Source organism: Neophocaena asiaeorientalis, unplaced genomic scaffold (assembly GCF_003031525.2).
Source record: "Neophocaena asiaeorientalis asiaeorientalis breed wild unplaced genomic scaffold, Neophocaena_asiaeorientalis_V1.1 scaffold282, whole genome shotgun sequence".
Taxonomy (NCBI): domain Eukaryota; kingdom Metazoa; phylum Chordata; class Mammalia; order Artiodactyla; family Phocoenidae; genus Neophocaena; species Neophocaena asiaeorientalis.
Window position 1 is genome coordinate 141,112 of NW_020172595.1, and position 17,982 is coordinate 159,093.

A 17,982-nucleotide genomic window follows, 5' to 3' on the forward strand; every position below is an offset into this window, starting at 1 on the left:
ATATATTGGGGTGGGGGGCGGGGCAGTCAGAGGAGCCAGGTAGCCACTGTCCACCAGGGGCTGCAGAACCGTGGGGGCACGCCTGCAGGCGGGACCTGCCTTCAGATCTCTGATGAGCAGATTGGGGGCCCCTTTAGTTGCTTTTAGGGAGATTTTGTGTTCCTGGAGATGGGCGGCAGTAAAGGAGACCCAAGGTCTGTTCTGGCCGCTGCCGGCTTTGCCCCACCCCCAGAGAGGAGTCAGAGCTTGGGTGGATCTCTCAGAGCGGCCCTGAGTAGGAGGGGCCTGTGACGGTGGAGGTTGGCGTGCCTTGGGCTAAGCATCTTCTCATATCCTGTTCTCCTGGACAGAGGTGCCAGCCGTTGAGGGCCTGAGGATGCACCTCCTGGAGGAGACGATGGTTCGGACAGAGTGGACCCGGGCTCCTGGCAATGTGGATGCCTACGAAATTCAGTTCATCCCCACGGTGAGAGCCAAGCTCCAAGAGGGGGCTGAGTGGGCAGGACTGCGGGGAGGGGGCTCCCTCCTGCTCACCTCAAGCAGGAGTCCCAGGTAGCCAGTGGTTGCATCCAGCTGGCTGATTCCCGAAGCTGTTCTAAAGGCCTGCTCCTTCTGCCCCACACCCGGTGCAGAAGCCTTTGCAGCATTGGCCCACTGCTGCTGGAACATCTCTGGTGACCTTGAGCTCAGCCTTCCTGAGGCTGCCGCCTCCACTTTTGTTCATCACTGTAGTCAGTTCTTTCTGTTATTGCTGGATCCAAATCTGCCCCATTCTAACATCCATCCATTGGCCCTAGCTGGGCCTTCGCCAGCCATCAGAACGCGATTTTTCTTTCCCTGTGTCTTACACCATAGGCTTTCAAGTATTTGGAGACATCAGCCATCACGTCACCCTTCATTCCCTCCAGGCCAAATCCACTGGTTTCTTCTCCCCTTTTCTTAATGCTTTGTTCTCTGAATCCTTCACTTTTTGGTTTTCCTCCTCTAATACCTCCTGCTTTTTGTATGTGCCCCACCCCATCAAAATGTGGGAGCAAAGAGGACCCCAGTTGTTCCCCCGGTTCGTTCTGGCTACCCTGGCGCTTTTCTCAGAGTTGACATATATGAACTTGTGGTCAGTTCATAAATGACAAACTGTCAGTTATTTTGATCACATTTGATTTTTTTAAGTAACTTTTAATGATAAAAGTCATATAGGCTCAGTGTAGAAACTTTAAAAAATATAAACAAGGAAAAAAGAAAGAAGGAAGAAAAGAAAGAAGGAAAAAGGAAGACATTCAACTACATACTCTTTTTTTTTTTTTTTTTTTTTTGCGGTACGCGGGCCTCTCACTGTTGTGGCATCTCCCGTTGCGGACGGAGCACAGGCTCCGGACGCGCAGGCTCAGCGGCCATGGCTCATGGGCCCAGCCGCTCCGCGGCATGTGGGATCTTCCTGGACCAGGGCACGAACCCGTGTCCCCTGCATCGGCAGGCGGACTCTCAACCGCTGCGCCACCAGGGATGCCCCATACTCTTTTTTTAAGCCTAAATATAAGCCTTTGCATTTGGCTCTCTTCAGTGTTTCATTTTTGCTTTGGGCCAACCTGTCTAGGCTGTTGCAATTATTTGAGTCTGTGAGCTGGTTCCCCTACCTCCGTGTCATCGGTGCATTGCAAAACCTCCTTTCTCTGTCTCCTTCCAACTCACTCTTAAAATATTTGGGGACACCCTAAGGACAAAGACCGTGGCCTGTCATTAGAGATTTCCCTTTATGCAGATTGGGCCTTTATGATGTGTTTGGTCTCCTAGTTTCAAATCATCTGACATTTCTACTGTCCAAATGTTTTCCCGCATCATCCCACAAATGCCATTGGTGGGTAGGCCATGTCATTCTCATCTCTACCCAGTCAGGACTCTGGAAAAATAAATAAGTCCCAGGGCCTAAACCTAGGAAGCCTCTAGGACAGAAGGGACAGCTCAGAGGTGCTGGCTGTCACCCCCACCCCAACTGGCCTAGTCATTCTAAGTCTTCTTATTATCCCCTCAAGCCCAGCGCCCTGCCGTGTTCTGTCTCTCCTTACCCCCTGGTAGGAGCAGAGGCAGAAATCCCTACTTTGCTGTACAACCAAGAGAGCTTGGATTTTTCTTCTGTTTAAAAAAAAATTATTTTCGGTTATAAAAATAATGTAATCACAAGACAAGAATTTGGCAACTAGAGAAAAAAAACAACTGTTGGCTTTCACACTAAAACAAGCACTGTTAACATTGTAAAGGGTTTCTCCCACTCTCTTCTGTGTGTATATTATTTGCATAGCTTTAATCTTGAGAGGGTAGGACTTTTAAACAGAACTTTTCTAAGGAACTTCAGGGAAAGAAGAAGTAAAATAAACACTTGAGATAGAAGGAGCTTACAGGGCAGCATCATCTCCCACTCTTAGTAAATATGAACTTATCCTTGGTGTTCTCAGGGGGTGCAGCCTCCCCGCTGCAGCCCTAGGCTTTCTCCCTCTCCGTGGGGCCAGGCTGGTGTTGAGCTGGCCGGGGTCCAGCTTGGCCATGCTCTTAGCTCATCTGCTCTGCTCTGGGTATGGGCCTCTGTCACATTCTGGGTTCTCTCTGAGCCAGGGTGTGGAAGATGCTCCCGTAAGATCGGTCCCCAGACTCCTCCCTTGGACTCCACATCAGCCTGTGCTACTGGCCCTCTGACTATGCTTTCTATGCTTTTTGTGGCTGGCCCCTAGAATTGTGCCTCTTGCCTTAGCCAGCACTCTCTATCCATTTCTGTTGGCACAGAGGACATTCAGTAGCTGGCTGTCCTCTGGCCACTGCCATCTTCCTAGAAGCCTCTCTCTACCTTATCCCCTCCCCTTTTCTAGAACCACTTCTCTCTCAAAGCCCAAACTCTACTATCCCTGGCTAAGGGACATGGCTAGTTGTTGGAATGATTTTCAGAACACAGAAGAGGAACATTCCTCCTTTCCCTGCATACGTGGCATTGTTCCTCTGACTCAGTGGTTCTCAAAGTGTGTTCCCTGGACCTACAGCATTAGCATCACCTGGAGCACTAGACATGCTAATTGTCAGACTCCACCCCCAGATCTACTGAGTCAGAAGCTCTAGGGGGCAGAGCCCAGTAACCTGTGTTGTAACAAGCCCTCCAGGTGATTCTGGTGCACCCCAAGCCCAAGGACCACTAACTTAAGAAATGTTGCTATTTTGCAAAAGGCGAGGTATTCTATGAATGTGAGAGAAAGCATGAAGAAACTGAGGGAGGTGAACCCCCGAACAGAACGACATTCAAGTATTCCCTGTCTGGGTGTATTCTGCAGCCTGGAAACTGGGGCTAAGCCACGTTTTCATTGGGACACAGGCCCTTGCAGCCTGAGAAAATTTGTTTGGTCTGGTCTGAAAAGCAGGGTGAGGATGAGGTAAGCTCCAGGGACCAGCCAAAGTGGAGTCGCCCACCTGGGGCCATGAGGTTGATATTGAGAATAGAGTTAGAATCTTGCCAAGGACATCAGTGAAGCAGCCAAAACTCTCACCAAGGGGCAGAACCAGCTGCTAGCATCTGGCTAGAGAGCCTGCATCAGACCAGACAGGTGGTGCTGAGAGATGTGGCTTAGACTGACAGTGGGACTTTTCAGGGGACTGTTCCCAAATGGGTCTCAGGAGGGACTACAAAGCGTTTAAAAGGTTCATGTAGGTGGTCTGAAGGGAGAAGGAGAACTCTGGGGGTGGGCTTCTCTTGCTGAAAGGACCAGACATCATCAGGGAGTACTCAAAGCGTGCGTGTGTGTGTGTATGTGTATTCGTGTGTGTGTGTGTGTGTGTGTGTGTGTGTGTGTGTGTGTGTGTGTTGGGGGAATAAGGGGACAGAGAATAAGTTCTGGAAAGGAGGAGAAGCACACAGGTCTTGAGTTGAGACCAGTCCAAGGCCTCCCAGGATGGGGTATCCTAGGGCAGAGTGAGTAGGAGAGGGATGGGGATCCTGTGTGCCCAGGAAAGCTTTTCAGCCAAGAGAACTCTGACAAAGCTTTACTTCATCCTGAACCCAGAAGGCTCTACGTGGACTCTCATCTGGTTTTATACTTTGGTATTTACTATGCTGATTTTCCCACAATTCTCTTGGTTTAGGAGAGTACCTTTTGAAATTTCCAATCCTACTTGGCTGAACGGAGGTGTCCCCATAACGGCCAACATAGCTAAACAGAACAGAACGTCTTTATTAGCTGTCCTAGATAGACAGCCCAGCGAAATGCTGGGCTGTTAGACTACTCACAAATGTCCATTCCTCCTGTTTCCGCAGTGGCTGGCACTCCAGGAGACCCTGCCTGGAGCAGGGGCTGGCAGATTTTCTATGGGGTCACCACAAATAATCATAATACTTTACATGAATACTTGAAGGAGGGTTGTTTTCTTACAGGCCTGTGCTACACATAGAGATTTGGGTTAGGGATCTAATAAAACTTAAGACGTGGCCACACATTTAGCTACTAGGGCATGAGCTATCTGAGGACAGGGATCATATCCTTTATCTTTATGTCTCCAGTGCCCAGATGATGCCAGGCACAAAATCAGGGAACATATTTGTGGAACTTTGAGCAGGTGGGCCTTGTTTTTGAGGGGCCTACAACCCTGCTGAGGATACAAGAAAAGTACCTGAAAGGAAATGTCGTGACGTGGGTCACAGGGGCAGGTGTCTGTGGGGAGGCTCAGGCTGGGGCAGCTGCTTGAAGGAGGAAGTGAGACTTGAAGTGGCATCCCTCATCTACTTCATCTGTTATGACAGGAACGCGCTTAGGAGAAGCCTCCTCGAGCCCAGGGAGTCAGGTTTGCTGGGGGGAAAGCCAGAAGAAGAGTCCTGGCAGGTGTCCGAATTCTGGCAGACAGCTGATGAACAGACTAAAAAGGTAGTGCCCATGAGAGGGGACTCTGAGGTCACACTGCCTGGGTTTAAATCCCTGCCACTTTCTTGGTGTTGGTGACCTTGGGCAAGCCACTTAATCCTTCTGTACCTCAGTTTCCTCATCTGTCCGTTGGGAATAATACGACCTCCCTCATCAGATTCTTGAGCAGATTAAGTGAGTTCATATCTATAAATCGCCTTGAATAGTACGTGGCATGGAGTAGGTGTTCTACGTGTGTTTGCCGATACCACCCACGCGCCCCAGCTGTATAGGGCCAAGTTCTACACAGTCCCATGTTGACCCTGCCTGGAACTGGAGAAAGGATAAGGGGGGTTGAGCAGCAGGGGTGAGAGTGGCAGCCCTGATCCACCTGGTGCTTTCTCTCTCGCAGACAGAGGGGCCGAGCCCCCCATTCACAGCACGGGTGCCCAGCTCTGCCTCAGCCTATGACCAGAGAGGACTGGCCCCCGGTCAGGAGTACCAGGTCACTGTCCGTGCCCTTCGAGGGACTAGCTGGGGCCCTCCTGCCTCCAAGACCATCACCACCAGTGAGAGCTGGGGCTGTGGGGTGGGGTCCTGGGTGGAGATCTGGATTTGAGAGGGGTGGCTGGGAATATGCCCTCCAAGAGGGCAGAGGGGAGGGATTGGCTGGGGGCAAGGCTCATAGAAGGAAAGCTGGTGACTGCAGATCCAGACTCCCACCTGATCCCTCCTCTCTCTGACCTGGCTAGTGATCGATGGCCCCCAGGACCTCCGAGTGGTGGCTGTGACGCCAACCACGCTGGAGCTCAACTGGCTGCGCCCCCAGGCCGAGGTGGACCAGTTCGTGGTGTCCTACGTCAGTGCCGGCAACCAGAGGGTGCGGCTAGAAGTGCCCTCTGAGGCAGACGGGACGCTGCTGACCGGCCTCATGCCAGGCGTAGAATACGTGGTGACCGTCACTGCCGAGCAGGGCCGGGCAGTAAGCTACCCGGCTTCTGTCAGGGCCAACACAGGTATGGCTGGCCAAGGGTTAGGGAAGTTTCTGAGCATAGCAGCCACTTCCTAGGGAGTCCACATGTCCGGCTCACAGGCTGCTCTGAACGCACTGACAGGGTGTGTGGCAGTCCCAAAGCACCTGCTGGGGGGCCTTGCTGTGCACCAAGGGCTCTGTGGAGATGGAGTTCTCAGGTGCTTGGAGTGCTGTAGGAAGGCTGTGGGCTGGAGTTTGGGAGGAGCTGCCTCATGGAGAGAAGCAGTAAATAGGAGATGCTGTCCGACCCACCCAGATGGGGGAGGTTCTGATCCAAACTTGGACACAGGGACAGCCCTTGAGCTCAGTCAGTGGTCAGATCTTGGAGAGATTGGAATTAGGCAGATTAGAGCTCAGCACTCCTGTTGACTCTAGGATTGGGGATTGGGGGACTTAGGTCTCAGCAGTAATTTTCCACTAACCCTCACGGTCTCTTAACAGATGCCTGGATCTTTCTTTTCTTTTCCTGTGACAGAGGGACGCCCACCTCGCTGTAGCTCGCAGTCTCTCCTCCCACGCCCCTTTCTCTCCTTCAGACACAGGGCCCCACCCGCTGGTTTCTTCTCTCTAGGGCACCAACAGTGGCGGGCTTGGAGGGCACGGGGTGAGGGAATCCTGGGACACTAACTCCTTTCTCTCGATTCTCTTTCCAGGTGGGGCTGGGGCACAGGAGGAGGCCTCTGGCTCCGGTGGGAGGGACGGTGGGAGGGACGGTGGGAGGAACTGCCACGGGGAGGAGTGCAGGGATTGGTCGGGGGCTGCCACTGACCGGCTCTCCCCCTCCCCCTTTTTCCGCCCCGGCAGCACCAGGCCACTACAGTCACCCGGAGGCGCACGCCCCAGCCCCGTCCCCCAGGCCCCGGCCCCGGCCGGTCCCGGCCCCGCGGCCCCCGCGCCCACCAGTCCCCCCTCGGCCCTCGCGGCCGGCGGAGGAGGGGGAGGCGGAGTCTCGGCCCGGGCCGAACCTTCCCCAGCCCCCTCGGCGGGCGTGGGGCAACCTGACGGCCGAGCTGGGCCGCTTCCGCGGCACCGCGCAGGACCTGGAGCGCCACCTGCGGGCTCACGGCTACCCACTGCGGGCCAACCAGACCTACACGTCGGTGGCGCGCCACATCCACGAATATTTGCAGCGGCGTCGCCTGGCGGCGGCCATCCCCACCAGCTCCCCCGCACCCCCGGCCCGTCGCCCCCACCCCACCTCCAGCCCCGACTCGGGCACCTGGAAGCGGGACTCCAACCAGGGCACCTACGGCCTCTCGCCCGAAGGCGTCGACCGGGGGTCTGCTCCCCGCCACCCCAAGCCCGAGGTGCTGGGCAGTTCCGCCGACGGCGCACTACTCGTGTCCCTCGACGGGCTCCGCGGCCACTTCGAGCGAGTGGTGCTGCGCTGGCGGCCCCAGCCGCCCGCAGAGGGCCCCGGCGGGGAGCTGACCGTCCCGGGCACCACGCGCACCGTCAGCCTGCCAGATCTCAAGCCCGGCACCACCTACCACGTGGAGGTCCACGGGGTGCGGGCAGGGCAGACCTCCAAGTCCTACGCCTTCATCACAACCACAGGTAGTGTGGGTGGGGCCGCGGGACCACCCATCTCCTGCCCAGTCTCACCTGCCACTGGAGTCGGCATCCATGAGTTCCTCCCGCTGCCTCACTGCTCGGGCTGCCACCCCACCGCCCGCTCTGTCTTCAAGCCCTACCTGGTCCAGGCTCCAAGAGAACCCCCCCAACAAAGCGCACTTTCTCGTGTCCCTAGACGCCACCTCCACCCTCAGGGTCCTGGTGGATACCCAAGGTCAAGGAGACCTGTTCTTTGGGACTGATTTTCACTTGGGTTCCTAGGACACTTCTGCCAGGAATCCTGTTCTAGGCAACAGAAGGGGCATTTGGTGGGAGGGGCAGTGTCTGGAGCAGTTTGGGTCGGGTAGGGAGAGAAACCAGTGGTTCCCCACTCTGACTCACTGTGGTGAGAGTGGCTGAAGACTGTGGTCATGGTTACTATTTTCCACAATTTGGCCCCAACCTCAAAGGGACACATCGGAGCTGCTTGGAGGTGGCCTTGAAGCCATCAGGCAGCATGTGTGTGAGAGAGGTGAAACCACTGCTTCTTGAGCTGCCTTTCCAACCTCCTGGCTCACTTCACACTTGTCTCTCCCACAGGAATGACGTCCTGGCTCGGGGAAGGGGCGCTCTGTGGCTGTTGTGGGGAGGGTTCTGGACCTCTTCTTCCCCCACAGGGCCCAGATGCCACCTGAGCTGGATGTCCATCCCCCCATCCCCTCTTCCCTCTCTTCTCACTACCTACTGTCTCTGTACCCTCCTCCCCTAACACCACCGTCTCCTCCTTTCTTCCAGGCTTGTCACTGCAGCACTATTGGAAGTCACGACCACCACCCAGTGGGGAAGGGGTTCCTGTGGGGAGGGACATGGTGGTCTGTCGGGGCTGGAGGTCACAGGAGCCTTGTGGGACGAGGGATGGCAGACTTTATTTCTTTGATTTGTTACCTGCGGGCCTGTCTGTGCAGGACTGTGGTGCGCGTTTGGGACGATGAGGTGACCCAGGGGGTGATCCAGGAGCAGAAAAGGGAGGGTCTGTAGGCTCTTAGACGCTAGAGGGCAGAGCCTGGGGGCCAGGGTTTCCTTTCTGACTCTCATACTCCGCTCTCCTGTTTTCCTCCCCCTGCTTCTTCCCAGGGTCCTCCCCCTCAGACCTCCTGGGGGCCACTGATGAGCCTCCGCCCTCAGGCCCTTCAACGACTCAAGGGGCTCAGGCCCCTGTCCTGCAGCAGCGACCCCAGGAGCTGGCAGAGTTGAGGGTGCTGGGCAGAGACAAGACAGGGCACCTCCGCGTGGCCTGGACCGCCCAGCCTGACACCTTTGCCCACTTCCAGCTGCGCCTACGGGTGCCCGAAGGGCCTGGGGCACATGAGGAACTACTGCCAGGGGATGCCCGTCAGGCTCTGGTGCCCTCACCCCCTCCTGGATCCCCCTATGAGTTGTCACTTCGTGGGGTGCCCCCCGGGGGCGAGCCCTCTGCCCCTCTCATCTACCAAGGCATTATGGGTACATCCTGGGTTCTGCTCAAGACCAATGTCCTGAGGTTGGGGGAGGGGCTGGGCCATTAGGATTTCAGAGGTGGGGTGGAGATTGAAGGGCAGGGCTGGTGTTTGGGTCAGGGTGGTAGGAGAAACAAGGAGAGAAAAGGAGTTGAGGGTTCAGAGGCAAGAGGGATGGAGGGGGTCTTAGCACAATGGTAGGGTGGGCCATGGAGGGGAGTACTCCAGGCAAAGTAGATGAGAGGACAAAAGTCAAAGGATGGGACGAGGATTCAAGGAGAGAGGCTGTTGGCCCCCTGGCTCTCCGCTTACAGCTTTCTTTGTGCAGAATCGCCCTGCCCCCACTTCCTGGTTACTCCTCTGCCCCAGCCCGCCCACTATGTCTCTCAGGGTGGGTGTGGGGAGGCGTCTGGCCCTGAGGATCCTGACCCTCAGCCCTCTCCTCCCTTTCCCTTCTCCCAAGCCCCTGCCATCCCCTCCCTGGACAGGCTAGGACAGTGGCGCTGCCCCTCACCCTGCGAGCCCAGCCTGCAGTGGACAGCACCCCATGGTCCCATTAGCCAGCTCTCCCTGCAACTCCAGATCAAGCTCACCACTGGGGAGAGGGCAGTAAGGGAGAGAGGAGTTCAGGTGGACCAAGGTGTCTTCAGACTGCTCTGAAACAGCAATGGCAAGGTTCTGAACTTTCAGGGAAAACCACAGGGGACCTGAAGCTCCCCCAGAGACCTTGGTGTGAAGAGGGACTGGGACCTTTGTGAGTGGGGAGGCAGTTATCGCAAGGGCAGAGCCAAAGCTCTCACTCCAGAGCAGAGAATTGGGAGAAATGCCCACCTTCTTAGAAAAGCTGGTCCCGGAGAACAGAGAGCGGGGAATGGAGGCTTCTGGGAAGGGAGCTGTCCAGGATGGAGTGAGCCAGTGGGCAGAGGAGAGGGAAGGAGCCTGGGGACAAGGCAGTGCTTGAGCCCACGTGCTTTGCTTTGCCCCACACCCCAGACAGGGATGGGGAGAAGCCTGGGCAGCCCTTGGCCCCGCCACGCCTGGGCAAGCTGACGGTGACGGACATGACTTCCAACTCCCTGCTTCTGCACTGGACAGTCCCTGAGGGCGAGTTTGACTCCTTCGTGATCCAATACAAAGACAGGGACAGGCCCCAGGTGGTGCCTGTAGAGGGACCCCAGCGCTCAGCCCTCATCTCCAACCTGGACATCGGCCGCAAGTACAAATTCGTCCTGTACGGGCTCGTGGGCAAGAAGAGGCATGGCCCCCTGGTGGCTGAAGCCAAGATCTGTAAGTGAGAGGGGTCACACACACCCCTGCCTCTGCCCTCTGCACAGTCCTGAAGGGGGTCTGCCCAGTGCTTCAGCAAGTCCAGGAAGGCTCCCTGGAGAAGGTGGTGCCGGAGATGAATCCTGAAGGGAAAATTGTGGTGGTCAGGCAGGGAGGTTGAGGAGGGTAGAGCAAACAGAGGGAGAGTGAGGCAGGAGAGAGTGTGGCCCTGTAAGAGAATCAAAGCCTCTTTCCTCTGGGCGAGGGGCAGGGCACCTGGCAGCTGAGGGCACTGATCTCACTGATCTCATGTGTCCGACTGAGTCACTTGGACCTCATCTGAGGACCCTAGGGGGCCGCGAAAGGGCCTTACGTGAGAGAGTGACATAATTCAATTTTTCTCTTACAAATAACACTGAGGCTACTGCAGAGGATAGCCGGAGAAGGCAGTCCTATTCCCTGAGGCGAGGGGCAACGGACGTGAGGAGCAGTGCAGCGGGGGACACTTAGTTAAACATCTTTCGAGCATTCGTTAAGTGTCAAATGTGTTCAAGATGTTCTAAGTGTGTCATCGCACTTAATCCTCATAAGCAGCCCTGTGAGGCATGCTCCTTTCACAGATGAGGAGAACTGAGGCGCAGAGAGGGCAAGGTCACTCAAGCAGAAAGCGATGGGGCCACAGGGTCATCCTGCTGCCCTCATGGGCCTGGAGAGCAGAGGAAAGGCCTGAAGAGGGGGTGTGGGTGTCCCAACAGGCAGAAGCCAGGGGGCAGGGAGAAGAGACATGGCCACTGGCACCCTGGAGATGGCTAACACTCAGGGCAAGAGCAGAGGAAGGGGTGCCTGCAGGGTGAATTGGGGAGAGGGATGCCAAAATGAAGGGCGCAGTCAGACATGTCAGATTCCGTAAGAGTGATTCAAGGCTACAGAGTGTCCACAGAACTTAGCAATGGCGAGGTCACCACTCACCCTGGTGAGAGCGGCTGGTGGAGGGTGGAGCTGGGTTGAGAGGGTGAGGTAGGTGAGGACATGACTACAAGCAGTATAGACATCTCCTTCTGGAATTTGGGCTGGGACTAGAGAGCAGAGAGGGAGGGTGGAGGCTGGAGGGTGACGTAGCTGAGTGGAGGAGCTTGTGTAAATGCGCATGGCACAGCCCAGGGAGGGAGGGTAGGAAAGGAGGAAGTGGGGCCCAGAGCGCAGGTGTGGGGGGCTCTCCCACGTAAGAATGCGCCAAGGACCAAGCTTCCCTCTCTTGGAGAAGAAAGCAGCTAGTTGTGAGGCCTGGAAACGGTAGAGGCTGTCCTGGCAGACTTCCCTGGCCGTGGAGATGTGGAAGGGGCTGGCTGGGCTCCCTTCTCTCTGAAGCCCTTTCCAGGCTGCAGAAAGAGTCAGGGCCACACTAGTCCATACGGTGCTTTTGTGCCCCATCAAAGAAAGCACCCCTTCTTCCAGGTGGGCATAGCCCTTTGCCAGGGTTGGCAAGCAGAGCACTGGCTGGATTTCAGCCCCTCAGTGCTCCCTCCACCATGCACCTTTTGTGTAGTGAACAGCCTGTACAACCTCACACGGCATCCCCAGGTGGGAGATGGGTTCCTTCTTATCCTTTGACCTGTGTCCCTCCCTTCCCTCTACCTGCTCTTTCTAGTGCCTCAGACGGATTCCAGCTCAGTGACTCCACCTCGCCTGGGAAAGCTGTGGGTGACAGATCCCACCCCAGATTCGCTGCACCTCTCCTGGACTGTCCCTGAGGGCCAGTTTGACTCCTTCGTGGTCCAGTACAGGGACAGGGATGGACGGCCCCAGGTGGTGCCCGTGGAAGCCCCCGAGCGCTCGGTCATTGTCTCCCCGCTGGACCCTGACCACAAGTACAGATTCACTCTGTTTGGGATTGCCAACAAGAAGCGGCACGGCCCCCTCACGGCCGATGGCACCACTGGTGAGTAGCGGCCACCTAAGCCCCCATGGGACCCCTCCCAGTCTCCCGCATGCTTGCCCCCAGCCAGGAACCAGCTGGGGCCTCCCAGCGAGATGGCTGACTCCGAATCCTGGCCCTGCTTTTGGGCTCAGGGCCAGCCAGCCTCCCCCGCACTGCTGGGACCCTTTCATCCTGTTCAGCTGCTCCCCAAGGCCCAGAAGGTGTGTCATACCCTGGTTGCGTCAGATTTCTCAGAGTTCATCACTCGTGCTAATTGCGTAGAGACTCCCACAGGTGTGACAACCTGTCCAAACCCCAGGCCCCAATCCTGGGGTTCTGCCAACTCAGCCCTGCCTGGATCCTCTTATTTACAGCCCCAGAGAAGAGAGAGGAGCCCCGCCACCCAGAGTCCCCCGAGCAGCCCCTGCTGGGGGAGCTGACAGTGACTGGCAGCACCCCAGACTCCCTGCGCCTGTCCTGGACGGTGGCCCAGGGCGCTTTTGACTCCTTCATGGTCCAGTACAAGGATGCGCAGGGGCGGGCCCAGGCAGTGCCCATCAGGGGGCATGAGAATGAGGTCACCGTCCCCGGCCTGGAGTCTGACCGGAAGTATAAGATGAACCTCTACGGGCTTCATGGCAGGCAGCGCGTGGGGCCTGTGTCCGTGGTGGCCACCACAGGTGAGTCAGGGCTGCACGGGGCTCCCTCCCTGGCCAACCCCCAGCCCTGTGAGCAGGACCTGACCCGGGATCCTTCACACTTCCCTCCACCTTCTCTTTCTCGGCTCCAGTTCTGCCAAACCTTCACAGTCTACTTCCCGACATCCCAGGACTTTGCATCCAGCCGCCAGCCCCTGACCAAACTTTCTTGGCCCTGCTTCTCCATCTCCAAGAACAGACCCCATTTCCCACATTCTGAGCACTGGGAATCACCCCTTCATCCCAGGCTGTCCTCCCCGTGGATGTCCTCAGCCCCTGTGTTCTTTCCCCGCGGTCTTTGCTGGCCTTCTTCCCCTGGCTCAGGTTGTGGTCATTTCTGAGCTTCTGTTGCCTGCTGCCCACACCCTCCCGCCATAGCTGCTCTGTTCAGAGCTGGCAAATCCAGGGGACATGAGCTCCATGTTTCCCCAGCCTCCTCCCAGCCCCCTGACTCCCTGACTCCCAGCCAGCTTGGAGCAGGGCAAAGGGCTCACTTTCAGCCCCCCTGCCCTGCATTCCTCCATGAGCCCAGCCTCCCCCATCCAGCACCATTTCCATGGCTGTGTAGCATCGCGGTTGGGAGCATGGGCTCTAGAGCCAACTGCCTGGATTTTAATCCTAGCTCTGGGATCTTGTGCAAGTTACTGAACCTCTCTGGGCCTCAGCTTTTTCATCTGTTAAATGGGGATGATAATGGTAACAGCTTCACAGAGCTGTTAGAATTAAATGAGTTAATATACATATGGCACCTAGAACAGTGCCTGGCACATCGAAACTGCCATTGAAGAGTGAGCTACTATTTCTTCCTGACCCTCTCGCTTCCCAGGATCCTTTTTCTCTCCTCACCTCCCCACCTTCCCCATCCTTGCCTGGGTTATCATTCTTGCCTGCTGCCTCCTCAATCTCCTGTCTCCTTAGCAGTCCCCCGTGGACCGTGGAGTGAGTCACAGAAGGGCTGGCTTCCCTGTGCCAGTCTCCCCGCCCCGTGGAGCCTCAGCAAAGACCTAGCTGCTGCAGACAGTGGGCAGATGCCTCGGGGCTGTGACTCTAGCCCAGGCCGGGGAAGAGCACGGCCCTCCACAGCCCCCAGCGCCATCCGCAACATCTCCCCCGCCCACGCCCCTCTCCCGCTCTTGTCTGAAGTGGAGGGAGAGGCAGGGTTGCCCTGGGAAGCCTTAGCGGAGCACATCCCATTTCCTGTCCTGGTCAGTGGAGCTGAAAGGGAGGAACACAGTGGGAAGAAGCCTTACTGCCCCCTCGCTCTCCTGTGGTCAGCACTGTCCATGAACACAGCAGAGAAGCATCCCTCAGAGTTCCCTCTCTTCCCATCTCGTCTCCTTTCTCAGATGTGAGAGGTGGCCGCCTACCCCCACAGTGCAGTCGTCCAGCACTGACGAGGTTTAGGGGCCTGTCTCAGCCCTGTCTCCTTTGATGAGTTACTGAATGGCTAATACAAAGGCTACAGGAACCCCTAAGCTGACAGCTTGAAGAGTATATTTGCCAAATGTACTTTATTGTCACGATTAACATCACCACAAAGCACATCACCTGTAAAGTCTAATCTCTTCTCTCAGCCCCGCAGGAAGGCGTGGATGAGACCCCCAGCCCCACAGAGCCCAGCACAGAGGCACCAGAGCCCCCCGAGGAGCCCCTCCTGGGGGAGCTGACGGTGATAGGATCCTCCCCGGACTCGCTGAGCCTCTCCTGGACCGTCCCCCAGGGCCACTTCGACTCTTTCACCGTCCAGTACAGAGACAGGGATGGGCAGCCCAAGGTGATGCGGGTGCCTGGGCACCAGGACGGGGTCACCATCTCAGGCCTGGAGCCAGACCACAAGTACAAGATGAACCTGTACGGCTTTCATGACAGCCAGCGCGTGGGCCCCGTCTCTGTCATCGGGGTGACAAGTGAGTGGATGGTGGAAGCCCCAGGGTGGGACCTCGTGGGAGGATCACCCTCTCTCAGGTGATGGGTGAGTGGGGTGCAGGAGGCCCCTCTACTCGAGGCTGAGCCATGGTGCCCTGTGTGCCTCCTCCAGGCTCCCTGAGGACCAGTGTGTCCCCCTGGGCAGAGAAGGGCCTCTGTGAGCCATGCTGGTGGCTGCCCTGGTCCCCCACAGCTGACCCTGGAGGCTCCAGGCATGTTTATGAGATGTCAGCTAAGCAGGACCACCCAGCCCCAAGGACGGGCTTCTCTGAACTGACTTCAGGGCCCGGAGCCGGGGCCAAGCCTTGGGGGGAGACCCAAGGACATCATCTGGGACCCTGCCTCACCCTCTCTGTGTCTCTCCTTCTCAGCTACAGAGGAAGACACCCCCAGCTCCACAGAACCCAGCACAGAGGCCTCGGAGGCCCCCGAGGAGCCCCTCCTGGGGGAGCTGACGGTGACAGGATCCTCCCCGGACTCGCTGAGCCTCTCCTGGACCGTCCCCCAGGGCCACTTCGACTCCTTCACCGTCCAATACAAGGGCAGGGACGGGCCCCAGGTGGTGCGTGTCGGGGGCGAGGAGAGTGAGGTGACCGCTGGGGGCCTGGAGCCCGGGCGCAAGTACAAGATGCACCTGTACGGCCTGTACGGGGGGCGGCGTGTGGGCCCCGTGTCCACCGTGGGCGTGACCGGTGAGTGAGGCTGGGGGCTTGTTTGTTTTCCTCCCACCAGTGGCCCCCAGCCTCCCTGTGGCATTGCCCTCCCTTGCCTTCCCCACCTGCCTGGGGAAGACCTAGAAAGAACAGCTCACGGGGGACTGGGCTACAACCAGCTGCGCGACTTTGAGCAAGTCTTAAACTTTCTGTGCCTGTTTCCTCAGCTGTAAAATGGGGATAGTGACACCTACCTCACAGAACCGTTGTGAGATTAAATGAGTTAACAGACCTAAGAAAGGGTCTGGCACCAAGTAAACATGCTGGCAATGTTTGCTGCTATGGTTACTACATTTGTCCTTAGCCTGGGGTCTGCTCTGTCCCCTTTGGCTGGTTCAGCTTAGATATTCAGAATGTCCATGAGACATTGCCCTCTGCACCAGTGCAGCTGGAAACTTTCTTTACTGCTCATCCAGTGAGTGGTTATAGCAAGGAAGAATGTCCCTTCCACCCGGGTACAGGGCCACTCAGCCACCACAGAGGACCAGCCTGGGCACCTACTCTCCAGAGCCCCAGCGTGAGGGGCCAGATCACAGACAGGCCTCTGGGACCCTCCTGCTAATCTGCCCAGCTTGGCCCCAGCAAGGGGCATCTCTCTTCCCCTTTGTTCACTGAAACAAAGACACAGCTTTTTCAAAAGCAACTTTTAATATAAAGGGGAAGATTTTAAAAAGCAGAGAAACAGGTTTCCAGAAGCTTCCACTCCCGATTTCTTTTCTTTCTTTAGTCAGCACAGAGAGTAGGGAGAGGGGAACTCCTCCCTGAGGTACTGTCCTGCAGGCCTGAAGTAGCAGGATGGAGGCTCATGCCAGGCCCAGAAAATGTGGCCGAGGTTTTTCCTGGAGCCACCCTCAGTCCATCCATCTGTCCGGGACAGCCACACTGGTCCCTGGGTAAGGATGGACAGTGTCGGGCACTGACTGAGGCGGTGCAGTAGAGGAAAACCGAATCTTGGAATCAGAGAAACTGAGTTCCCATTCCTGGCTTCTCAGTTCTTAGCTGTGCGATGGCGCTCATCATCCGAGCAGGAAGGTAATAGGCAGCTGGAGCCCGCTGAGCTGACCCAGGGCCGGTCCCTGGCACACAGCGCGTGGTGAACCGTTGCTAGGAGAAGAACTAGCATGCACCTTTAGAAACATGGCTAACTTGGGAAAGGATTATGCCAAATGCAGCATAGGGCCTGCGGTACTTATGGGTAGCTATCATTCCACGTTTCCCAGTTAAGCCAAACCACCAATGATAAGGCTTGATGGTGAGGGACAGTTTCTCTCTCTCACGGAAAGAAGTAGAGACGCAGGAAATGGATGCTAAAGGAACCAGCAGAGCTAGAAGGCAAATGAAATGAAACACAACGCACGCGTGGCCTGGCACCTGTACCTGGGAGAAGCTTAGTATGTGATGGTTGTTCTGGCCCGCCTTCAGCTGCCTGCATCCCCGCCCTCCCCACTCAGACTTATTGCTATCCTCCTGAGGCCTCATCTCCAGCCTGGCCACACCACACGGCTGGTGGGATCTTAGTTCCCCGGCCAGGGATTGAACCCGTGCCCCCTACAGTGGAAGCGTGGAGCCTTAACCACTGGACCACCAGGGAAGTCCCATGCCAGTCTGTTTTTTTGTTTGTTTGTTTTTGTGGTACGCGGGCCTCTCACCATTGTGGCCTCTCCCACAGCGGAGCATAGGCTCCAGACGCGCAGGCCCAGCAGCCATGGCTCACAGGCCCAGCCACTCCGCGGCATGTGGGATCCTCCCAGACCGGGTCACGAACCTGTGTCCCCTGCATCGGCAGGCAGACTCTCAACCACTGCGCAACCAGGGAAGCCCCCAGCCTGTTTTTAAAGCAGGTTTTATCAGTACAGAGCCTAGTCTTGTCCTCCCACAGGAGCCAGAGAAACAAGCTCTTGGGAAGCCCACTCACCCAGCTACCCCTCTGCCAGTTGCCTCTTGGGACCACCTTCCAGGCTGGTCACTAATGAGCAGGGCTTCCCAGACTCAGCTCATTCTGGGGCAATGGGGACCAGCAGGTCCTGAGCTTGGCCTTTTCCAGACGTGCAGACCATTCATTCATTTAACAAACATTTGTGGAGCACCCACTGGGTGCCAGTGCTGGGGACACAGCAGCGAACAAGGCAAAGCTCCTGCTGAGAGCTCACATTCTGTCAGAGGGAGACAGGCACCAAATTGCACAAATATGTCAGTGAGACCGTATGTGACAGTGACAAGAGCTGGGGAGAAAAGCAAAGCCCAGTAGGTGAGATGGTGAGTGGGCGGGAAGCAGGCAGGAAAGGGCCTCCCTGAGAAAAGGACCTGCAGGAGGGAGAGGACAAGCCACGCAGGCCTCTGGGAAGAGCATCCGGAGCAGAGGGAAGGTGCCTGAATGTCTGTGGACCAGTGAGGAATGTTTTGGAATGGGGAGGGTGATGTGAGAGATAAACAGGTGGGGCCTTGGAGGTCATTGTAAGGACCTGGTTTTTTCTCTGAGTGAGATGGAAGCCATTGCGGGAACAGACTCT

The 17,982-nt window shown here is 56.9% G+C and overlaps 1 protein-coding gene across 2 annotated transcripts in view; it reads left to right on the plus strand.

The window, feature by feature from the left end:
- Positions 1-17,982, plus strand: part of TNXB (tenascin XB) — a 56,059-nt gene that overhangs the window by 11,306 nt on the left and 26,771 nt on the right. For both annotated transcript variants that reach the window (XM_024738634.1, XM_024738635.1), the window contains exons 5-14: positions 351-466; positions 5,281-5,437; positions 5,621-5,884; positions 6,706-7,458; positions 8,590-8,958; positions 9,945-10,238; positions 11,866-12,156; positions 12,510-12,815; positions 14,408-14,740; positions 15,131-15,451. In XM_024738634.1, coding sequence (XP_024594402.1) covers positions 351-466; positions 5,281-5,437; positions 5,621-5,884; positions 6,706-7,458; positions 8,590-8,958; positions 9,945-10,238; positions 11,866-12,156; positions 12,510-12,815; positions 14,408-14,740; positions 15,131-15,451 — 3,204 coding nt within the window. The remainder of the gene's footprint in view (positions 1-350; positions 467-5,280; positions 5,438-5,620; positions 5,885-6,705; positions 7,459-8,589; positions 8,959-9,944; positions 10,239-11,865; positions 12,157-12,509; positions 12,816-14,407; positions 14,741-15,130; positions 15,452-17,982) is intronic.